The following is a 21,703-nucleotide window of genomic DNA, read 5'->3' as shown; positions in this document are numbered from 1 at the left end:
CATTTCTCAACCAATCGGGATAAACTAAAGCATTCAACAGCCTGTGGTTTAAATAAAACTAATGTATGCATAGAAAACACGTGTATGCCTCACTTTCAGACTTGAAATCTATAAATCGCAAATGAGCTTGAAATTGTGCGCAGCTGAACAGTTTAACATCAAAGACAGTTTTTATAAACATGGACTTTGCCGTGGATTTTTGGGTAAAAATGTGACACTTTATGATCAAATCTGTCCATACGCACGCTTTATAAATGAGACATACAAGGGTACTACATGCTTTGAGATTAGCAAGAGAGTGTGGCTTCATGGTTTTTAAATATGGTTTAATTGATTTAAAACTATTTTAGCCTTACATTACTCCATCTATCTATTAAAATATTAAAGAGCACCTATTATCCAATTCACGATTTTACATTTCTTTTGGTGTGTAAGTGTTTGTTAGCACATGTGTATGATATGCAAAGGTACAAACCCCAAGTAAACGATTACGATGAGTGAGTATCTGGCAAACGCAAGTGTTTATTTTATTGTAAACCTCTTCGAAGCGTCTGCAGCTAGCTCATATTTTGATGTATTTTTGAAGTTTACATGACACGACGAACACATATTTTGACATGACGAACCACACAAATGATGGGCTTAATACATGTTGTGACGCAAACAACAATACAAAATTAGTGCACCTGTTTTATTGATAAAAAACAACATTATTTCATGTATTTGGTATAATACAATGTGTTTGAGTGGTTTATGGTAAAAAACACATTATTTTCCACATACCGTACATTTTAATAGCTTCAAATTTCCCTGTTCTCCATAAACACAAAGATTTTGTACAAAACTGTACCAGATTTTTGGGATTCTAACCTGTATGTTGTGATTGGCCTGAATACCTCTGACGTCGGAAATGTGACCCTCCTTACCATATTTGAAAGATTCGCAATGCAATGCTAACAGGAGTTAACTTACAGGCTGTGAGACAAAGTGGGAGGAATTACGCTCTTTTCTACATCATAAATTCCAGGAAGTAAACTGTTTGTTGTATTCCAAGAAAAGAGATTTAAGTTGGAGACGATAATTTGCGTCATTGTTTACTTTAGGGTATGTACTAATTCTTACTTGCATACCAAGGGAAATGTAAAATCGTGAATCGAACCATTGGTGCTCTTTAAATGTTGACAAATATTTTATTCAACATAAAAAAATTACGTTTCACCTTTAAATCTCTGCCTTTACTTAACTTGTATGAAATATGTCTAATAATGTCTAGCTGGTCAGTCTCCCTTTGTAATTTCTTTGTGCGTCTAAACAGGGCTCAATTCCATCTTGTTTGCCATTAACATTGACAACACGGACCTAAACGGGCAGATTCGCAGTGGGTCATCAGTGTCCCATCTCCTTAAGGAGTCCACACAAGGAATGAGCAGTTTATGGAAGGAGTCTACACAGGGTGTAAGCACACTTCTGCGGGAAATTGGCACTGCCACTGCAGTGGTTCCTGGTTTCATCCCACGCACAGATGTTCAGTCAGATCCGCTGCCTGTTTTGCCCCGAAGCACTTCTGCAGGTACAGTTGTGTTTTAGTGTCAAATGCATGACAGTTTATTTTAGTACTGTGGATGTTTCTGTTTTCATAGCCTTAATGAAAATCAAGGTTACAGTATGGTTAATTAAGCACTTAATTACCTTACAGATTCCGGTTTAAGGAAAGAACGCCGGCGAAAAAAGAAGATCACACATATCATCTCCTTTGATGATGACTTAGATGGGGGTGCGGATGACGATGACGAGGCAGGTGAGGATGTTGTGAGGAGTCTCAGGAGGAGTGTGGTCGGTCATGTGAGTTCTGAAGAGGCGCTGGACCCTCCAGACTCCATTTTTCCTGCTCAGAACGGGCTGAACGAGTCAGGGATTGTGAGCTGGGCCGAAACGCCTCCACAAAATGGAGTCCTGCCTGATACCAAGAGCATTGATAATGAAGAGGAGGAAGATGATGATATTTATGGAAAGAACAAGCCAGAGCCCCAAGAGGATAATGGGGAGCCGTAAGTTTATTTTACACTAAGCTATTAAGTCTTGTCGGGCATGCAGTGCCAATTAAAGGGGTCATATCTTTTTGCTTCTTGTGTGTTTGAACCCTCCCTTCACATATGAAAGGAGAAACGGTTTGGATGTGGCTTTTTATGTTTGGCTTTAATACTGTTTTAACTAAATTTGCAGCACATAGACACGATCACAGAGCAAGCGCTGTAATGTGCAGATCACATAAATGATGAGTATTTAAAGTTCATAGTACATTGAACAAAAGATTAAAGAAAAGTGCAATTCCATGATAAGACCTCTTTAAAAGGCATGCAAAGTAAAGACTAACAAGCTAAACAAATGATAACTTAAAAGGACATTTCACTTTTAAAAAAAAAAAATATGCTCATTTTCCAGCTCCCCTGCAGTTAAACATTTGATTTTTACCGTTTTGGAATCCTTTCAGTCGACCCTTGGGTCTGGCAGTCCCACTTTTAGCATAGCTTAGCACAATTCATTGAATCTGATTAGACCATTAGCATCGCGCTAAAAATAACCAAAGAGTTTCAATATTTTTCCTATTTAAAGGGGCCATGGCACAAGACTTTTTTAAGATGTCAAATAAATCTTTGGTGTCCCCACTGCACATATGTGAAGTTTTAGCTCAAAATACCATATAGATAATAATTTATTATAGCATGTTAAAATTGCCACTTTGTAGGTGTGTGCAACAATGTGTGGTTTTGGGTGTGTCCTTTAATGTGCAAATGAGGTGATGAAATTCAAACACTGATCACAATGATGGTGGTTTGTTGCAATTAAAACTCAATTGTGCTTTTTTCTGCACTAAATGGCAGTGCTGTGGTTGGATCGTGCAGATTAAGGGGTGGTATTATTATGATAAGAGCTCTTATGACATCATAAGGAGAGCCAAATTTCAATGACCTATTTTTTCATGTGCTTGTAGAGAATGGTTTACCAAAACAAAGTTACTGGGTTGATCTTTTTCACATTTTCTTGGTTGATGGAAGCACTGGGTACCCAATCATAGCACTTAAACATGGAAAAAGACAGATTTTCATGCCATGGTCCCTTTAAAACTTGACTCTTCTGTAGCCACATCATGCACCAAGACCGACAGAAAATCAAAAGTTGTGATTTTCTGTGCAGATATGGCTAGGAGTATACTCTCATTTTGGCGTAATAATCAAGGACTTTGCTGATGTAACATGGCTGCAGGAGGCGGAATGATATTACGCAGCAGCAGAAAAAAGTCCCCTTAGTAACTTTCAATGGCAGGGGACTATTTTCGGGCAGTGGTAATATCACTACGCCTCCTGCAGCCATTACAGCTGGAAAGTCCTTGATTATTATGCCAGAATGAGAGTATAGTTTCTAACCATATCTGCCTATAAAACGCAACTATTAATTTTCTGTCGGTCTTAGTACACGATGTAACTACAGAAGAGTCAAGTTTTAAATAGGAAAAATATCAAAACTCTTTGCTTATTTTTGAGAGCGATGCTAATGGTCTAATCAGATTCAATGGATTGCTATATGCTAAAAGTGGTAGCGCCAGACCTGGAGATCAGCTGAATGGATTTCAAAACGGTAAGAATCAAATGTTTAACTCTAGAGGAGCTGGAAAAGGAGCATATTTTCAAAAAAAGTGGAATGTCCCACTAAGCCTTTGGATAATATCATTCTCTTTATAGGATGGTTGTGGGAAGTTTGTCCAGTATTTCCACATGGAGCCCAAGGCAGATCATCAGTGACAATGATAACGACAGCTCACACATTCTCATACCTGTGGTCTCCACTGAGCCTTACACAAAAGAAGGTCAGACCCACACTGCTTTCTGACAGACTTTCTACTATGTGTTCACAGTCCTGTCTGTGGAGGTTAAGATTAGGGATGCACGATATATCGGCCGACATATCGTTATCGACCGATAACTGCTTATTTTTAATATTATCGGTTATCGGTCTGATAGCAAAATTAGGCCGATAAATGATGGATTATTTTGGTTTGTTGAACCACTTCACTTGCTCATTGCTGGCCATGTGGAGTTTTGATTGGTGCTTTCTGTGACATAGCACGAAGATGACACATGTTGCGGGCTTAAGAGTATGCTAGTCTAGCGCAAAGACAAGACAAGGGAGTTTTTCATTGTGAAATTAATATGAATATTTATCGGCCTATATCGGTTATCGCCCCCCAAATGTAAAGAGTTATCGGTATCGGCGCATCCCTAGTTATGATATGATCATGCACCACAAACATGATTTAAATCAAAGTCAACATGAATTGTTATTGACAACCCCAAGCCCACTAGGCAACCTGATATTGATTCGATTGGATTGTAGGCATTGCATACCAGATTGAAGCAAGACTTAATGGAAGAATGGCTAAAAAAGCAATTTCTTGTTTAATTGTAATTAATAGCCTGTATGGCTTTAGTAATGTCAGCGGTAAATGAAAGTTAATTCGGACTAATTAATGTCTAATAGTGTAGTGAGTACATATAATGATAAATTATACTTGATATGTATCATGGTAAGGAGAAATGTGCTATTTTTGTATTTCAGCTGGTAGTTCAGTTGAGAATACAGAGTTTCATGGACAGAAGGAGAGCTCAAGCCCACCAGCTGACAGTGAAAAAGGAAGCCAACTCCAATTTAGGTAACTGATGTAAAAGGGGACACAGTTTTATAAAATTACCATTTGTGATGTCTTTGCTTATTAAAGTTTTATGCATGTTTTTTGCTATATCAGCATTGAGCCTGGGTCACCACATCAGATTGCTCCCGTCTCCAGTGTTATGCCGACTGCTGCACTTCCTGAGTCCATGACTGTTGGTAAGTTGAGTTTAGATTTAGATCCTTACGGCTTTTTATTTGTTTAGACTGACTCCTCTCTTGACATACTACATTTAAAAGAGTAGTTCACCCAAATATGAAAATGCACCCATCGCCATTTAGGTTAGACTTTAGGTTTAGGTTAGATGTCTGGATTCTGTTTTGATTTGAAGATCTTTGGTGGAGGAGAACATGTTCAGTAAATAACCTATTTTAGCCTGGTCATTACACACAATTCTATCATATAGCTTTATAAATGTGCAATATATCACATACGTTTTTATTTATTTTTTTGAACTTTGGTCAAATGGAAAAACTCTTCTTTCATGTTCCACTGGGAAAAAGTAACAGCATGTAGCTTTATGAAATCTCTGGGTTGAGTTCATTTTTGATTATTTTTTTGTGAACTCTTTCTTTGTCTTTACTTTGGTGTATTTAAACATTATCAAATGCATGTACGATTTTGTCTGTGAACAGATGGCATCAATAAGGTAATTTGTGTTGACTACAGCTCTGTTGTTTTGTGATTTAACAGATGTGAGGGATTTGTAATTATCATTAAAATGACTTTGCTATTTTAAAAGACCTTGAAAATGGATGTTGAGATGATGAACAAGCTGTCAAACCTTCTTGCTGTTCTCCACACTTATATGGACGGACGTGGTACCTAGATTTTTTCCTTTGCCACCTCCTGCATCCTTTTTTTTCCCAGTTGAGGGCACTGTTGCTTTAGTTATCATCTTTATCCTCTCTCTCTCTCTCTCTCTCTCTCTCTTCTCTGCTATTCCTCTATCTCTCTGTCTTTTGTCTGGACCAAACACATCTTTGAAATGGAGCTGGAGGTGACTGATCCAGTCATACTTCGCCTTTCAAAAATGAAAGGAGAAAAGATGAAACGAGAAAACGTTTCATGCAGAGTGCCAAAATGTCCTTGTGCTTCAAAATGAGATGAATAACGTTCAATTTCAGATCAAAAGTGGCTTACTCAGTATGACTTCGTAATCAAATAATTATTTTTTAATTACGAATATGACACAGTACCTTTGTGTCTCCAAAATAAAATTAAAGATGTGTTTAATGGACAACAAGGTAGACCTAGTTGTGACCTAATTTAGTGTTTCCTAATGCTTACTTGAATACCCCCAACGTTTCACATTTTGTATGTCCCTAATGTAACACCTGGTTTAATTCATCAGTTCGAACTCTATCACATGAATTTGATATGTCAGAATGAAGAAGCCATAGGCTATGTATGAAATAGCCCCTCATACCTATATATAGTGCATTGTTTGAGGCGTCAGCCATTTTTAGTTGTCCCCGAAACCATAGTGGGCATTAAAGTGCAATCATTTAATCCCATGATGCACCGCAAAGCAAGTGCACAACCGATCTACTAATATACAGTGGTGTAATAAAGTGTTGGCCCCTTTTTTGCATGTTTCTCACACTTCAGTGTTTCAGATCATAAAATAAATGTACATATTAATCAAAAATAACACAAATAAACACTAGGGATGCATCGAAAGGAAAATTCTTGGTCGAAGCCAAATAAAACGAAGAACTCAGAAGAAGGTCACTTCTCTGTGATTAAATAACTATAGATAGACAGTAACACCTTACAATAAGGTTCAATAGTTAACATTACTTATACAGCATTTATTAATCTTTGTTAATGTTAATTTTAACAATTAGTAATACTTTATTTAAATCTTGTTAACGTTAATGCACTGTGAACTAGAAACTTGCAAAGACGCTTATGCAGCACTTTACTGTATGTTGAGCAGCGGACGCGCGCCTGCGTGCACGGTCAAGCACGAGCAACGGGAGAGAGTGAGAGACGGCGGCAAGATTGACAGGAGATGACAGAGGATAAAGTGCTCAACAAAGCGGACTAACATAAAGCTTATTGTAAATAAACGTTTTATTACTCGTTTAATGTAAGCGTGTTTGTCATTGTAGGAATACTGGGTCTTGGAAGTTTTTATTTCATACTGCAGTTGCTGTAGTAGAGCTAAAGTCTCTCGTTCTCTGTGCTTGTGGATTCAGCAGACAAATACCCAGGATTGCCGCCACCGTGTCTTTTTCAAACGCTGCATGGTGTACAGGATGTCTTGATTTTAAATGGTAAATGAAACTTGTAGTGCTGTATGTTTTCGCGGACACTTTAAAAATGCTTTCACTGACATGTTTGCTTCATTTGCGCGTCTCTCACTCTTTGCTGGTTGCTATTTGAACGCGTTTATCAAAGACCTAATTTTTTGTAAAATGTATTTGTCCTTTTCACTTGTTTGAAGGTTTTTATTATGAAAGGAAAACAAAATACAAACTCACATGTCCCTGTGTGAAAAAGTGCTTGCCCCCTAAACCTAATAACTGGTTGTGCCACCTTTAGCAGCAATAACTGCAATCATGCGTTTGCGATAACTTGCAATGAGTCTATAACAGAGCTGTGAAGGAATTTTGGCTCACTCATCTTTGCAGAATTATTGTAATTCAGAGACATAGGAAGGTTATAAATATGAACTGCTTTTTTAAGGTCATGAGCATCTCAAAGACCTAGGACTGAGGTCAGGACTTTGATTAGGCCACTCCAAAAGTCTTTTGTTTTGCTTCAGCCATTCAGAGGTGGACTTGCTGGTGTGTTTTGGATCATTGTCCTGTTGCAGAACTCAGTTTGACCGGACATTGTACTTCAGGATTTTTTAGGTAGACAGCAGAATTCATTTTTCCAGCAAAACAGCCCCAGACCATCAGACTACTACCACCATATTTCACTGTTGGTATAATGTGCTTTTTATAAAATGCTGTGTTACTTTTACGCCAGACGTAATGGGACACACACCTTCCGAAAAGTTCAACTTTTGTCTTGTCAGACCACAGATTATTTTCCCAAAAGCAACTTTTTTCACACAGGGCCATGTGGGTTTAGATTTTATTTTTCCTTTATTATAAAAATCCTCATGTTGTGTTTACTTGTGTTGTCTTTGATTCATATTTTATTCGATTCATGATCTGAAACATTAAAGTGTGACAAACCTTCCAAAAAAATCACTTTTCACACCACTGGAGATCATCAAATGTATGACCATTTCATGATATTTAGGGCATAAGCACGTGGTTAACCTTTTTGTTAATGGTAATGTAATTTATTTTAATGTTAAAATACTTCCCTTTTCAAGCTGCTTATGCAACATTTAATAATTCATAAGCAGATTTCCCAGAGAGATGTAAAACATACTGATTGTTTAAACATACTGACACAGCAGTGTTGGTTCAACCCCTGGCGTCAGTTTGAGGCGGGACTTCCTGTTTATCAACCAACAGAATACGAGGGAAGCGTTTAGACAAACTGATCTGGAAACTGTAATGACTAATGAGTAAATCAGCACAACCCTGTTACATTTCCACTAGTAAATTGATAAATGTAAACTAATGGCAAATGTCTCATGCTGCCGTCTCCGAACCTTCATGCTTGAAGGAAAGTCAAAGCTTTACCTCTTGTAGTTGTTTTTTGCCTGTTTCCTCTGATGATTACAAACCTACTTGGACCATCTCACCCTGGTGAATTTCTTTACCTTCAGATCAAGGACTCGGGGAGGGAAGCGCGTTCGTCTGCTTCTCTGACTTCTCATTTAGGTCTCTCTTCAGCATACACATCTGTGTGTAACCGCACAGAAAAATGAATCCATAAAACACTTATGCTCTTTGTTATATCTGTAAACACTTTCTCAAATTAGTTTTTGAAAGGGACGTTGCACATACATTTATTGAACGGTTTATGATTACGCCTATGGCTGCCAAATTGATCTCCAGCGGTCTATGAAACTTTCATCCTCGAGAGAGAGAGCAATCAAACCATATCAGTCTTCAAAGAAGTAACACGGACATCTGAGCCTTTCTTATAACGGGGGTGCTTTAAGCTCGTGAAATGCGAAATCAGCCCAGGCCAGGTTTATATAGACGGAGCAGAGCCAGCCTTAGGTTCCTGTGAGATTCATTAAATGATAATGGGCTGATAGGAAAGTTGAGGCTTTGTCTTTTGCAAGCATGTTGTTGGGGTTATCTAGGTTATCCTTAGCCAGGTTATCCAGCTTTGGGAGTACAATGCAAAGCTCTCCGCTTGCCATGAAAGTCTGGTTTTAGACAGTTTCAGACACTGCAGTTTTTTGTTATTGTGTTTTGAAGTGCTTTGATAATATTGCCACAAGAGCTATATGTCACATTCTGATGAATAAATTGATGTCTTTTGAGACAAAATCTGCAGAGGCTCCCCTTTCAGCTCTTATAAATGCCTTTCCCATTCACGTCACCTTCACTTTTTTGTTAAATTAACGTCGTTCTGGTATTTTAAGACTCACATAGTTATTTTTATTAGTTCTGTGGTGCAACACAAATAAAAATGTCAGCAGTATAAAGTGGTAACCCTTGTTGAAAGAATGACATTGGGTCTTTATTGGACACTAAATCCCACTGAGATTTGTGTCTTATTGTTCAGAAATCACCCTTTTTTGGTCAGGTGAGGACAAATGTCATTGTTCAATTTAAGCAGGTTTTCACATTTTGTAACATTGATTTTTCTGCCCAGCTGAACTACGGCAAGCCATTGTGGCCATGATGAATAGGAAAGATGAGCTCACAGAGCAAAACACGTAAGACTATCTTTTTTATTAGTTTGCTTTGAGAGCTGTTTGATATTATAGCTAAACTTTTATCTGCATTTAATTATTCTGGAATGATAAGTAGCTATTTTAGTTTCCTCTGTATTTACTGTAGGTAAATTGTTTTGTGTTTTTTATATTTAATATTATATTTAATATTTAATATTTAGTTGGGCTGTCAAATGATTAATCATGATTAATCCTATACAAAATAAACGTTTGTGTTTGCATATTTTATGTTTGTGCACTGTGTTAATTATTATGTATATATAAATATACAAACATTCATGTATATATTTAAGTAATATTTACATATGTGTGTATTAGGGCTGCTAAAAGATGAATCACGATTAATCGCATACAAGATAAAAGTTTGTGTTTGCATAATATATTTGTGTGTAATTATTATATATTGTATAAATACACACACATTATTTATGTATTTTTTACATTTATATATAATATAAAAATGATGTTTGAAAGCCAATGTTGATATTTGAAATCACCCAAACAAACACGCCCCTACACCAATAGAATCTGGACCTTCTGTTGATAGACGCGCCCCACACATACGCAACCCGGAATATGATTTGATTTTATTGGCTATCAGTGTGTTTTGGTAGTCGGCCCGTCTCCTTTTCCAATGCATTTTTCAAACATCGTGGACTCCGCCTTTAATATCAATACCTTTAAGGTATACTGATATGAATTCTTGTTTTTAATATGAATGCTTTAGGTGCAGAGACTTTTTGAAAGGATACCACCCCTGTGTCAGCTAGGGACAATTTTATGACAAATTTTTTTTTGACAGTGTACAGTAATGCGGTGAAGACAATAAAATAACCTCCGTTTCTCAGTTTGGATGCACAGTTTCAATGTTGAATGCATTCAATAAGCTCAACCATTTTACCCTGTGACCCAACCTAACATAAAAATCAAACATGAATATCAAACTAGCATTTTTCCTAAATTTATGGTACTGTATACAGTATATGTATCACTAATTACTGTATAAAGTAGCATAAGGTCCCATACTAGGTAGCACCTAAGTAACATCTTACATTTGCAACCCTGTTACCCATCCTGGCATTTAAAATTTTTATTTGATATATTTAGTCTATATAATTTAGCTGTTTTTTAGTATTTATTGGAAGAGAATACCACACATCAGGATTATAATGTCCCAAATTTTAAAGGCATAATAGGTTTCCCCTTTTCATAAAAGTGTAATTTGCATAGCCAATAATGTTCTGTTGAGTGGTTATGATGTGCACTAGCACTCATTAAAGAAAGCTAATGAAATTGGGGTCAGCTTTGTGTGTGTGTGTGTGTTTGGCACAGGTCTCTGCGTGGTCTTCTGGATGGGGAGATGGAGCACTCTGCAGGGCTCAGACAAGAGGTGGACAGCTTGAAGAAGAGACTGGCTGAGCTAGAGGAGAGACATGCAGCCAAAGTCCAGGCTCTCATGAGGTAATGTCACAATAATAAATGTACACTTGATGCCTTTTTAAAATCAGGCCAAACACTTGACTGGAAGGAACAGTGGTCTGAATACTACAGTTTTGCACAGCAGATTTATGTATAGTATGTTTTACAGTAACATTTTGGCTTTGTTCATGGGAACTGTTCAGTAAAAGAGGCAGTTACTGTTGTGTTCCTTTGTTATTTTCTAAGCTTTACTTTTGTCCAAAATGGCAACATTATGGCATAAGGTTATGTGCTTGCACTCATCAACTAAAATCTTCATCAACCGTCAAGTGTTTTATGTAATAATTATCTTAAAGTACAAAGAAAAAATAACATTGAGCACCCCTGCAAGTGGCACCATAATGTGACCGTGGACTACAAAACCAAAAAGTCTTAAAGGTCACGTTCTTCCTGATACCATTTTTTAAACCCTAGTTAGTGTGTGATGTTGATATAATAGCATAAATAATACCTGTAAAATGATAAAGCTCAAAGTTCACTGCCAGGCGATATATTTTCTTCAAATAGAATTCCTCTTTAAAAGCCTACTACGAACGGCCGGTTTGGACTACAGCCCTCAATTTTCTGCTTTAATGACGTCAGTAAAACAGTTTGTTGACTAAACTCCGCCCACATGAATACGTCAGTCACCAGCTTTGGCTCAAACGGCTCTGCTAAGCTAAGCTGCTATCGAATCACAGCACACTAAACAAACTAGACAATCAGAACTTGTTACGTATTTCTGAAGGAGGGACTTCACATAACAAGGAAGACATCAGCCTGTTTTGAGGACAGTGAAAACTGCGCTATACAGATAAGTAAATTGTGTGAAAAATACTGCGTTTTTTTACACGTGAAACATTGACACATGTTATATTGCCCACTATAAACACATTATTTGACGCGCATCTCGAGGTCTTGCGGCGCGAATGAGGCGTTTAGCGGAGTCGCAGAAGCCTATGGAAGGCTCCCATGATGCACATTTTCGCGTTGACAAGAATTTCACGCGCGGCTTTCACGCTCGAATGAAGCGAGTAAACTCAAAATGTTCAAGTTACAAACTAGACGTAGTAGACGCGATTTTGACGCATCAAACGCGGCTGGTGTGAACCCACAGTCAGATTGCAGATTTTCAAATAGTTGTATCTCGGACCAATATTGTTCTGTCATAGCAAACCATACATGAATGTAAAGTGTATTTTTCAAACTTGAAGATTATGTGTTTCAAAAAATGGACCTTTTGTGGTTCAGGGTAACATTAGTGTATTGCCACATTGTTAATGTACAAAGTTTTTTTTACAAAGAGTCCTGAAAGTTTGAGGGTCCAGCCAGTTTGTCTAACTCGATTCTAATCTGTCTTAGTCAATAGAGACTAAAAATAAGGTTTGGATATTTTCCGAATGGCTGTGTGCTGGGTGGCAGCACCTGTGAGGCGTACACATGGTCTAAGCTCTATTGATTTCCCCTGCCTCAGTTGGCAGTCTTTAAGAAGTGGGGGATTTGTATAGCAAGAGGCCAAATTTCTTAAATTCCTGTCAGTATGAAGCGCTGCCATACTTTGACACCCAAGCAGATGAGCAGAAATGTGTGAAGGGACAGTTTATATTGTGGGGGAGTGGGTTTAAGCTAATGCTTTGAAATGAGTTGCAGGTTTGTTTAAGCTTGTAAATTCTTGGTAGAATACTACTAAACATGGGTCTGCTTTCAGCCTGGATAAACATGGTTTATGTCAGCTTTAATGGTGAATTATTGGCTGCCAAGATCCGTTTACATTACATTTACATTTATGCATTTGGCAGACGCTTTTATCCAAAGTGACTTACAGTGCATTTACAAGGTAAGGGTTTGAACCCATGACCTTTTGCACTGCTAACGCAATTATTTATAATTTTACTATTCAGCCATGTCATGTTAATAATTTTACATATTGGCACTTTTACATGTTGAGCAGTTTATGCTAATATTAAAGGGCACCTATTTCATTGCTAAAAACAACATTATTTTGTGTATTTAATATAATACAATGTGTTTGCGTGGTTAATGGTTAAAAAAAATCATTATTTTCCACATACCATATATTTTTGTAGCTCCAGATATCCCTGACTTCCTCAAACGCTCTGATTTTGTACAAAGCTTATTGATCTGCAAAACGCTGTGTCTCTGATTGGCCAGCTAATCTGGCCTGAATACCTCTGACGTCAGGCGGAAATGTGACGCTCCTTACCATGTTTGAAAGATTCGCTCACAATGCAGTGCTGACCAGAGTTAACTTACAGGCTGTATTTCAGAAGCAGGAGGAACCGTTGTGTTCACGTCAACAGACCTAGGAAGTAAACTGTTGCCTGCAATCCGTGTGTTTGTTGTAGTCCAAAAAAAAGAGATTTACGTTGGAAACGATAACTCACATTATGGTTTACTTTGGGATTTGTACCTTTTGCATATTGTTAACATGTACTAACACACACTTGCACACCAAAGGAAATGTAAAATTGTGAATCAGACCATAGGTGCCCTTTAAAAATTACGTTTGATACAATAAACAATCTTGGTTCCATGCTGGGTCGCAACCCAATGCAAACGAATACAAAATCTGGGTCCGGTTGAGAATCTCCATTGTAGGCCATCTGACCAACAGGCTACTTTACCAAGGTCACCAAAGCTGCCAAACTGTGCCAGTGGTTTTGTCTTCCTGATGTGTTGCTGGATTATTGGGGGAGGCATTTTGCTTTGTGAGCATTTCATCAGCTTTAATTTAGTGGTTCCTCAGGGGGATAATGTGAGGATTGAATGAACAAATTAATTTAGCTCAGTAGGAGGACAGCAGCTGAGAGCAGGAGGCAGGCTTGTCAAGAAGATGCTGTGTCAAAGCGAGGATTATGGGGGAGAAAACCACACTTACTATCGTGCTGTTGACATCTGCAACATGTCTGGATGGTGCTTCCCTCCGTTTGTTCTTTAACAGCCTGTCTAAAAACAAACGAGAGGCCATCTCGTTGACACCGAGATGGGATAATTTTAAAGTCACAAAGTCACAAGGTCAGGTGCTGCAAGCCATTGAGCATTAAATATATAAGTCATCCAGAGATGTTGTTTGCTGTTCTGTAGTACTTGAGGTAGTTGTGGCCGTTACCTAATGCCTGTCCTTCTACATTTTTATTTACCTGTAGCCTTAGGGAGATGGAAATGAGTTTTGGTTGGAACATCTAGACTGCTCATCTTGTCAGACCCTTGTGTCATGTCTCATGCATATTTGTGTCCAGTCTCACATGGAGTCTAAAGGAAATTAGCTGAATGATGCCTGTCAGTCACCATATTTTATATATATATATATAAAATATATGTGAGGAAAATAAGTATTTGAACACCCTGCTATTTTGCAAGTTCTCCCACTTAGAAATCATGGAGGGGTCTAAAATTGTCATCGTAAGGTGCATGTCCACTGTGAGAGACATAATAAAAATGAAAAAAATCCAAAAATCACAATGTATGATTGTGGTGTTCTTGGGATGGTACTCATCTTTCTTCTTCCTCCAAATACATTTAGTGGAATTATGACCAAAAAGTTCTATTTTGTTCTCATCTGACCACATGACTTTCTCCCATGATTCCTCTGGATCATCCAAATGGTCATTGGCAAACTTAAGACGGGCCTGGACATGTCCTGGTTTAAGCAGGGGAACCTTCCGTGCCATGCATGATTTCAAACCATGACGTCTTAGTGTATTATCAACAGTAACCTTGGAAACGGTGGTCCCAGCTCTTTTAGCTCTGTGTAGTTCTGGGCTGATTTCTCGCCTTTCTTAGGATCATTGAGACCCCACGAGATGAGATCTTGCATGGAGCCCCAGTCCGAAGGAGATTGACAGTCATGTTTAGCTTCTTCCATTTTCTAATGATTGCTCCAACAGTGGACCTTTTTTCACCAAGCTGCTTGCAAGCCCTTTCCAGCCTTGGAGAGGTGTAAAATTTTGTCTCTAGTGTCTTTGGACAGCTCTTTGGTCTTGGCCATATTAGTAGTTGGATTCTTACTGATTGTATGGGGTGGACAGGTGTCTTTATGCAGCTAACAACCTCAAATAGGTGCATCTAATTTAGGATAATAAATGGAGTGGAGGTGGACATTTTAAAGGCAAACTTTAAGGTCTTTGAGGGTCAGAATTCTAGCTGATTGACAGGTGTTCAAATACTTATTTGCAGCTGTATCATACAAATAAATAGTTAAAAAATCATATATTGTGATTTCTGTGATTTAAGATTATGTCTCCCACAGTGGACACGCACCCACGATGACAACTTCAGACCCCTCCATGATCTCCAAGTGGGAGAACCCGCAAAATAGCAGAGTGTTCAAATACTTATTTCCTCACTGTATATAAATAATGTTTATGGCCTGCTTGTAGCATTAGATGAAATGTGATGAAATGGGATCAGGACTCGAACCTGGTTTCCTGTTTGCAAACAGGTCCTTATGTTATGTCATGGGAGACACCGGCCAGTAATAAACAAGTTGCCTATGGGTAATCACAAGCTAGGGCTTTTGCGTTAAGCTTAAAACTGACGCTATGATTTGTGAGGCAGTCCTAACATTACAGTACGTGTGTGCTTGTCAGTTTAGGGATGCAAATGTGTTATTTGTAAAGAAGCTTAATAATAAGTGATGCCCAGAGACCTGCACAGAATCTACGAGGCAGACTTGTGATCCAGCACACAATCAATCTTGTTATCTACTACAGTATTACAACAGTATCTATAACCAAATGACTTACTGCTTAGGTATACACGTATGTATGTCATAAGTATGTGCACAGACACATAGCGTAACAGTTTAATGCATACTGACATTTTAAATCTGTTTAGCAGATTTTTCCGCAAAAAAAAAATCTCACCCCGTTTTCCGCGGTCATGTCCACATGTCAGACTTAACATGCCTGTGATGGGTATAATACGCTTTTTATACACATATTTTTTTTTAGGCACTCTGTGAATTCTTCTGTATGTGTTAGACAGATGCTAATGTCGTCACATCTCATCATCTCATGAAGGACACAAGGAGGTTGTTCTGCTTCTGTTTTTTTCTAGCATATTTTGTTTATACTGTGTCTATGATCCAATTTTCCTAATGGATTCACATTTAAGGAATGTATTGAGTAAGAGCATTTTTGAAAAGAAATCTTTTTGCATATACTGAATAGGTGTATGACTTGTTTTTGAGTGTGTTTAGACATAAATAGCTTGCCTGATGTGCCAACGTGAAAGCAAAGGACAGTGTTAAACTGAAGCTTCAATATGTTCTCAAATCCCATATTTTAGGACAAAATAATGTACAAGTGAAGATGAAATGTGTCATTTATGTGCTGCTCATATTAAATTGGAATAAAAGGTATTTCAGTATATATATTACAAACATTACGTATTACAAACCATTTTTAGCGACCTGTGTGTTGTGAATAATAACCTTTTGTTCTATAGATATATGATTTAAACACACATTTTTTCCAGCGTACATCTGTCCCGTTTAGATTTAAGAGTGAATGACATTATTACAGTTTTTCAAGGTGGGAGTCATTAAGTCGACCACCATGAGCATCAGGGCATCAACAGGCAGCAATCCCTTCTTGCGCTGTATGTTACTTTTCTCATATAAATATACTAGTATGTGTGAATACCGTGGCTCGCTCTGCAGGGACAGTGGAAAAGATCAATGTGACACACCTGACTCGAGAATCCTCCCCACAGCGAAGCTGTCACTTGTTAACTTTAATTAAATCGCCACTAACCGGCACACAGCTCGCCGCCAATCCATTCCTCTGAGAGTCTGACAGACGCCTTTCTGACCCTCTTCGTTCTTCGTCTATTGAGGGGTATAAAATGGACGGTGACGTGCGATTACAAAAGGCATCCTGGAGGAGTAGGAATGAATGTTTTTCACAGAAACACGACCTGGATTGATTCAGATTGATTTTTCCCAAACCAGCAGTAACCAGCCCCGAAAGCGCACGTACGCACACACTCCCATTTCCTTGAACAGGCTTATTAAACCTGCAGTGAAAATCAGCTCCTGGAATTCAATTCAGTGGGGGGCTTTTCATGGGAGGCTCACCGTGGGTAGCCTGCGTATACTGCACGTTCAAATGGACTTTGTATGTCACAGTTAGATTCGTCTTTTGGCCTCTCAAATATTTCTGTACTTTCATTTTGCTTTATTTACAATAAACTAAAAGATTTGTTTACTAATGCAATTTTTTTTGGAAGCAAGATTTATAATTTCTCAGTTTAACCACTGTTTACATGTATTGTTTTACTTTATAAGTATATATTTATATTTTGTGTTTGTTTTGCAGGGAGAATGAGGTTCTGAAAGTCCAGCTGAAGAAGTATGTTGGCGCTGTCCAAATGCTGAAAAGAGAAGGCAGTCAGGGCAATGATGGTAGGGCATTTTAATAAAATGTGCTAATTTCTTGAATTTAATGCTTGAGTGGGAAAGTTTAGCGATTATCTATGAAATACATTTTTATAGGGCTGTCAATTTAACACGTTAATTTACTACGATTGTTAAAAAATAATGACAATTAGTCACACTATTTGATCCATATGTGACTTTAATTAAAAGATTTTTCGATGATTAGATACTAGTGCTTTAACTTGACGTTTTATTATTATAAATTAATTGAAATTGATTTTAATTATTCTGCATATTAATTAATTAATCCATCAAAATCCCTAGTTTTTACTGTACTGTAGCATACTTTTCTGCTCAACAGGTGTGCAGATAAAACCACCTTATCAAAGATGGATAACAATACCTTGTTTTTTTTCTGATTGTTAATTATATTTGTGCAAGAAGTGTAGCAGTGCAGTGTATTAGCAGACATTTGCAACCTCTAGAGTAGGGTTTCCCAAACTGAAGTTTGTGAACCACCAGGGAAAGTGCAGGGGGTTTGTGAGTTGATGGAAAAATATAATTAAATCATAAAATAAGTCATAAATAATTACTTAATTAGTAAATAAATAATTTTAAATAAAAAAGCTTCTTGAAGTTTCACTTTAGGATGAATTTTAAAGAATATTCAAGTTTACATTAAATCTGGGCACTTATTGGCTGCTTTTTCTTCAATATTCAGTCTAAGTCATCTATTTTAAAAATAATTATTTAAAATTATTCTGTTACAGAAATGTATTTGTTTGACACAGGTATATTTGTTTTTCTACGAAAGTAACTTCAAGCATTCATTTTTAAAACATAATTTTAAAGATCATTATTAACATTTTAATTAAGTGTTTCAAAACTTTTGACCAGTAGTGTATACTATGGGTCAGGTCAAAAGTGTCTAAGACAGGTGGATTGTGACATTTCTAAAATTCACAGGCAGGGATGCGGGTCGATAATTAACTCTGTGTGGGCGGGTAGTAGCGCAAATGAAAATGTTCCAGCATGTCATATGAATATAATTTCATGGGTTTTATTTTTTTCAAACGCCAAAAGATCGCGTAGCTCACGTTTACAGTTGTAACAGTGGTCGCTTGGTTAAAGTTTATATTTAAAAAAATATTGTCCTAAAGGGGAATCAAACCCAGATCGCCCGTGTCGTAGGTTGTGACGCTACCATGGCGCCACAGTGTCACGTGAGATAAATCTCTCTACACTCCCCAAGTAGTGTAAAAAATGTGGACAGAACTTATATATGCAAGCAATATAAAATTACTTACTAGTCCAAAACCATGACGGCCAAGTCAGCATCGGTCAGGACCCCCTTCTCCTCCTTTAGTACACGCCAGCGAGCGAACGCTGCCCCAATATTGATCCTCGTCCTTCCTTTTCTTCCGACAAAACCTTGTTTTTTTTTTCTTAGTTGCTGCTTCGGCCATGACAAAAACATCAGGAAAATAAATAATTGCGATCTCACGTCTGATTTTTAGGAAGTGGAGGAAGGGATGTATGCCCTTAAGCAGATTGGTTGAAAAGGTTGAAAAACTGCAAAGTGTCACTTCAAGTAAGTATTACATGGAATTTTAAGCAATTGCTTAAAATTTCAAGTAAAACTTACTTAAAAAAGTAATATTTTTAAGTAAATCCAGCATATTATTTTTTACAGTTTATTTACTTAAAATCTCAGGGGGTACTTCAAATAAATAATTTACGTGAAGGGGGTTCAGCTGACAAAAATTGTGAAAACCCCTCTCTAGAGGTGAATGTAAAACATATCTGATTGAAAATGACCTACTGTATTATTGCATTGAAATATTGCATTGCTGTTATTCTCCTTCCTCCCTGCAGTCTATTATCATGTGTGTGATGAATGACATGACATCCCTTATTGGGAAGCCATCATATGTTTGAACAGCCTGTGTTTTGCAATAAAATAGATATTTCAATTATCTCAACATCATTTCATCAACAAAAAATTGCATTATAAGAGCATAGCACAATGATCATGCGCAGTATCTCTTTAGTGTGGAATCAGTGTGTACAAAGTGAAAAAAGTGCCTCATAGTGTTGTTTTGGGAATGGAAATACGAAGAGTTTTTGCTTCAGAGCCTTCCGATAAATCCGGCTAACTGGATGATGTGCACCTAGCAACATACGATCACAAACCTTTGTGATTGCACTTTTGCATCGTAATGGATTGGACAAACATGCGTGACTCAACAGATCACCAGTAGCGGCTCGAGCGATTACAGTGTCAGTTTGATGTGTGTGTGAAAGATGGTGCCAACAGGAAAGCGAGCTACATTCCAGACTGATGCCTAATAAAGCGCCTTTTACGGCTGCATCATGTCGGGCATGCTGGGTCTATTAGGGCTTCTTGTAGGATGCGGTGCCATTAATACAGCACTATTAATGGAAATTTCTCAATTTTTCTCTTCACATTGTTACAATAAGAAACCTGAAGCATTCTATGTCTAAATTATTCCCTTCTACTTCATGTCTTCTGGGCTAATGATCTGTTGTACTGTACTTTGACTTTGATGTTTAAAAGCAACTGGTAAGGATGGCTGGAACACATTGATATACGGTTGCACAATACACGCTTTTTTCATGTTCATGTTCAATCATAAAATGTGCTCTTTTAAAGTTTTCTTTAATAATCGAGCGCTCCCCATGTGATCTCACACTATCCCACGCTATCTGAAATCTTGATACGTTTTGAAAACTCCTTGTATCTCCCAGAAGTCGAGCCGCTATTGAGCTTGTGCAAGCGCGGGATTAGAGCGTGCAATTAAGTAAACGCCTCGCTCGGGCAAAACAGGGAATTGAAAAATCTCTTTCATTCCCATATCAAATATCCTTTTACAACACATTGGAATGTAGCACGGATTCATGCAAATAAAGGAGACTACTGCAAGAGTCTTTTTATTTGAAGAGAATGAAAGGGAGTAGGAGCAGCTGGGGTTTTGCTCTCCTCATTCGTCAGATATGTGGGTCAAAGGAGTAGTCATCAGTTTTGGGATAACCCAAGCTGAGAGAAACCCTACATTTGCATGTTGCCATACAGGATAGATGGTAGTTCTGTTAAATGCTATAAATCTGTTTCAGTGTGGTGTGAACTGAGTACTTGCATGATTTCTTTTGCGGTAACCTCTTATATGTGGAGATGTTAATGCATGTCCAAATATGCATGCTACAGAAAAGTACTATGTCAAACGAGTAGGTTGTTGAGTACTCACTATTCATGTTTTAGTAGGCGAATAGTGCACGGATGATCTACAGAGATGTGGAGGTTTGCAACATATTGCTATCCCTTTAGGCCATGGGCGCTGAAGAGCTGTATTATAGTGAAAAATTCAATTCGCGAGTTATTTTTAGTACGAAGTAGTCATTGGTCAATTGGTCATCAAATGCATAATGTGAAAGAATTTGGACACAACCGGTATAAGATATCCATAGCATTCAACTTATAATAGATGCATCAGCCCTCATTGACTTGTAATGCATCCATTTGTTTGAGCGTCTGACAGGCTAAATGAATCTTACTTCAGGAAATAGATCAGGGTTGCTATTTAAAAATGAATAAGCGTGCCGGGCTTTCGCCTCTTTCTTGACAGCCGCAGTTAATGAGTCAATGTAGGCCATTATTCACTAGCGCGGTCAGAAAACCGTTAATAATGTCATGTTTCAAATTCATTACACGGTGGATTGTATTTACCCATCGGCGTCTGGCTCTAGAAGTGAAACCGGTTTGTTGTTCGCGCCTCCGTTATGGTGAAGAGGTGTGGATGAGTGTGCAGCCGCGTGTGGGTAATGTGGGTTATTGTGTTTACTTTGACTAATGCGGATCCCCGTCGTGTGTGAGAGAGCTTGGTCTTTATTAAACAGAGGGGGTGTGTTTGCACCCGAGCCGAGATAAGCCGGGGCGTAGGTGGGGCCAGGTGGTCTTCAGCGAGGGGGATGACGTACCCGATCACCTGTTAACGAACAGTGTTAATGAACATTTTATTCATTGCCTGCGGGTTAAACAGGGACCTCGTACCTCACCCTCAGGCTCAAGCTGTGTTGGTTATTGCGAGGCCAATCTGTCTGATGATGGAGAGGGCGGCCGGGCAGATACCTCAGTAGGAGCACCTGGACAGTGAAATCTTCCATTGCCTGTGGTTATTTTTCATTTACTGTCAAGCCATCGTCCTACACCTCCCCTCTGGCGACATAGCGGGTCCTCTAGTTCTCAACTGCTGTAGACCTCCACTGGCAGTTAGAG

At 38.1% G+C, this 21,703-nt stretch overlaps 2 protein-coding genes across 2 annotated transcripts in view; one reads left to right on the top strand and one right to left on the bottom strand.

The window, feature by feature from the left end:
• The window catches only part of zc3h7bb (zinc finger CCCH-type containing 7Bb), a 497,977-nt gene that overhangs the window by 192,385 nt on the left and 283,889 nt on the right, over positions 1-21,703 (bottom strand). The gene's annotated exons all lie outside the window — the stretch shown is intronic.
• Positions 1-21,703, top strand: part of snx29 (sorting nexin 29) — a 124,051-nt gene that overhangs the window by 7,846 nt on the left and 94,502 nt on the right. The window contains exons 7-14 of the mRNA XM_073866845.1: positions 1,316-1,570; positions 1,697-2,048; positions 3,741-3,865; positions 4,615-4,708; positions 4,802-4,884; positions 9,470-9,533; positions 10,884-11,012; positions 17,351-17,436. Coding sequence (XP_073722946.1) covers positions 1,316-1,570; positions 1,697-2,048; positions 3,741-3,865; positions 4,615-4,708; positions 4,802-4,884; positions 9,470-9,533; positions 10,884-11,012; positions 17,351-17,436 — 1,188 coding nt within the window. The remainder of the gene's footprint in view (positions 1-1,315; positions 1,571-1,696; positions 2,049-3,740; positions 3,866-4,614; positions 4,709-4,801; positions 4,885-9,469; positions 9,534-10,883; positions 11,013-17,350; positions 17,437-21,703) is intronic.

This window comes from Misgurnus anguillicaudatus, chromosome 4, assembly GCF_027580225.2.
Source record: "Misgurnus anguillicaudatus chromosome 4, ASM2758022v2, whole genome shotgun sequence".
Lineage (NCBI taxonomy): Eukaryota > Metazoa > Chordata > Actinopteri > Cypriniformes > Cobitidae > Misgurnus > Misgurnus anguillicaudatus.
This window is presented reverse-complemented; position numbering and strand designations above follow the sequence as displayed.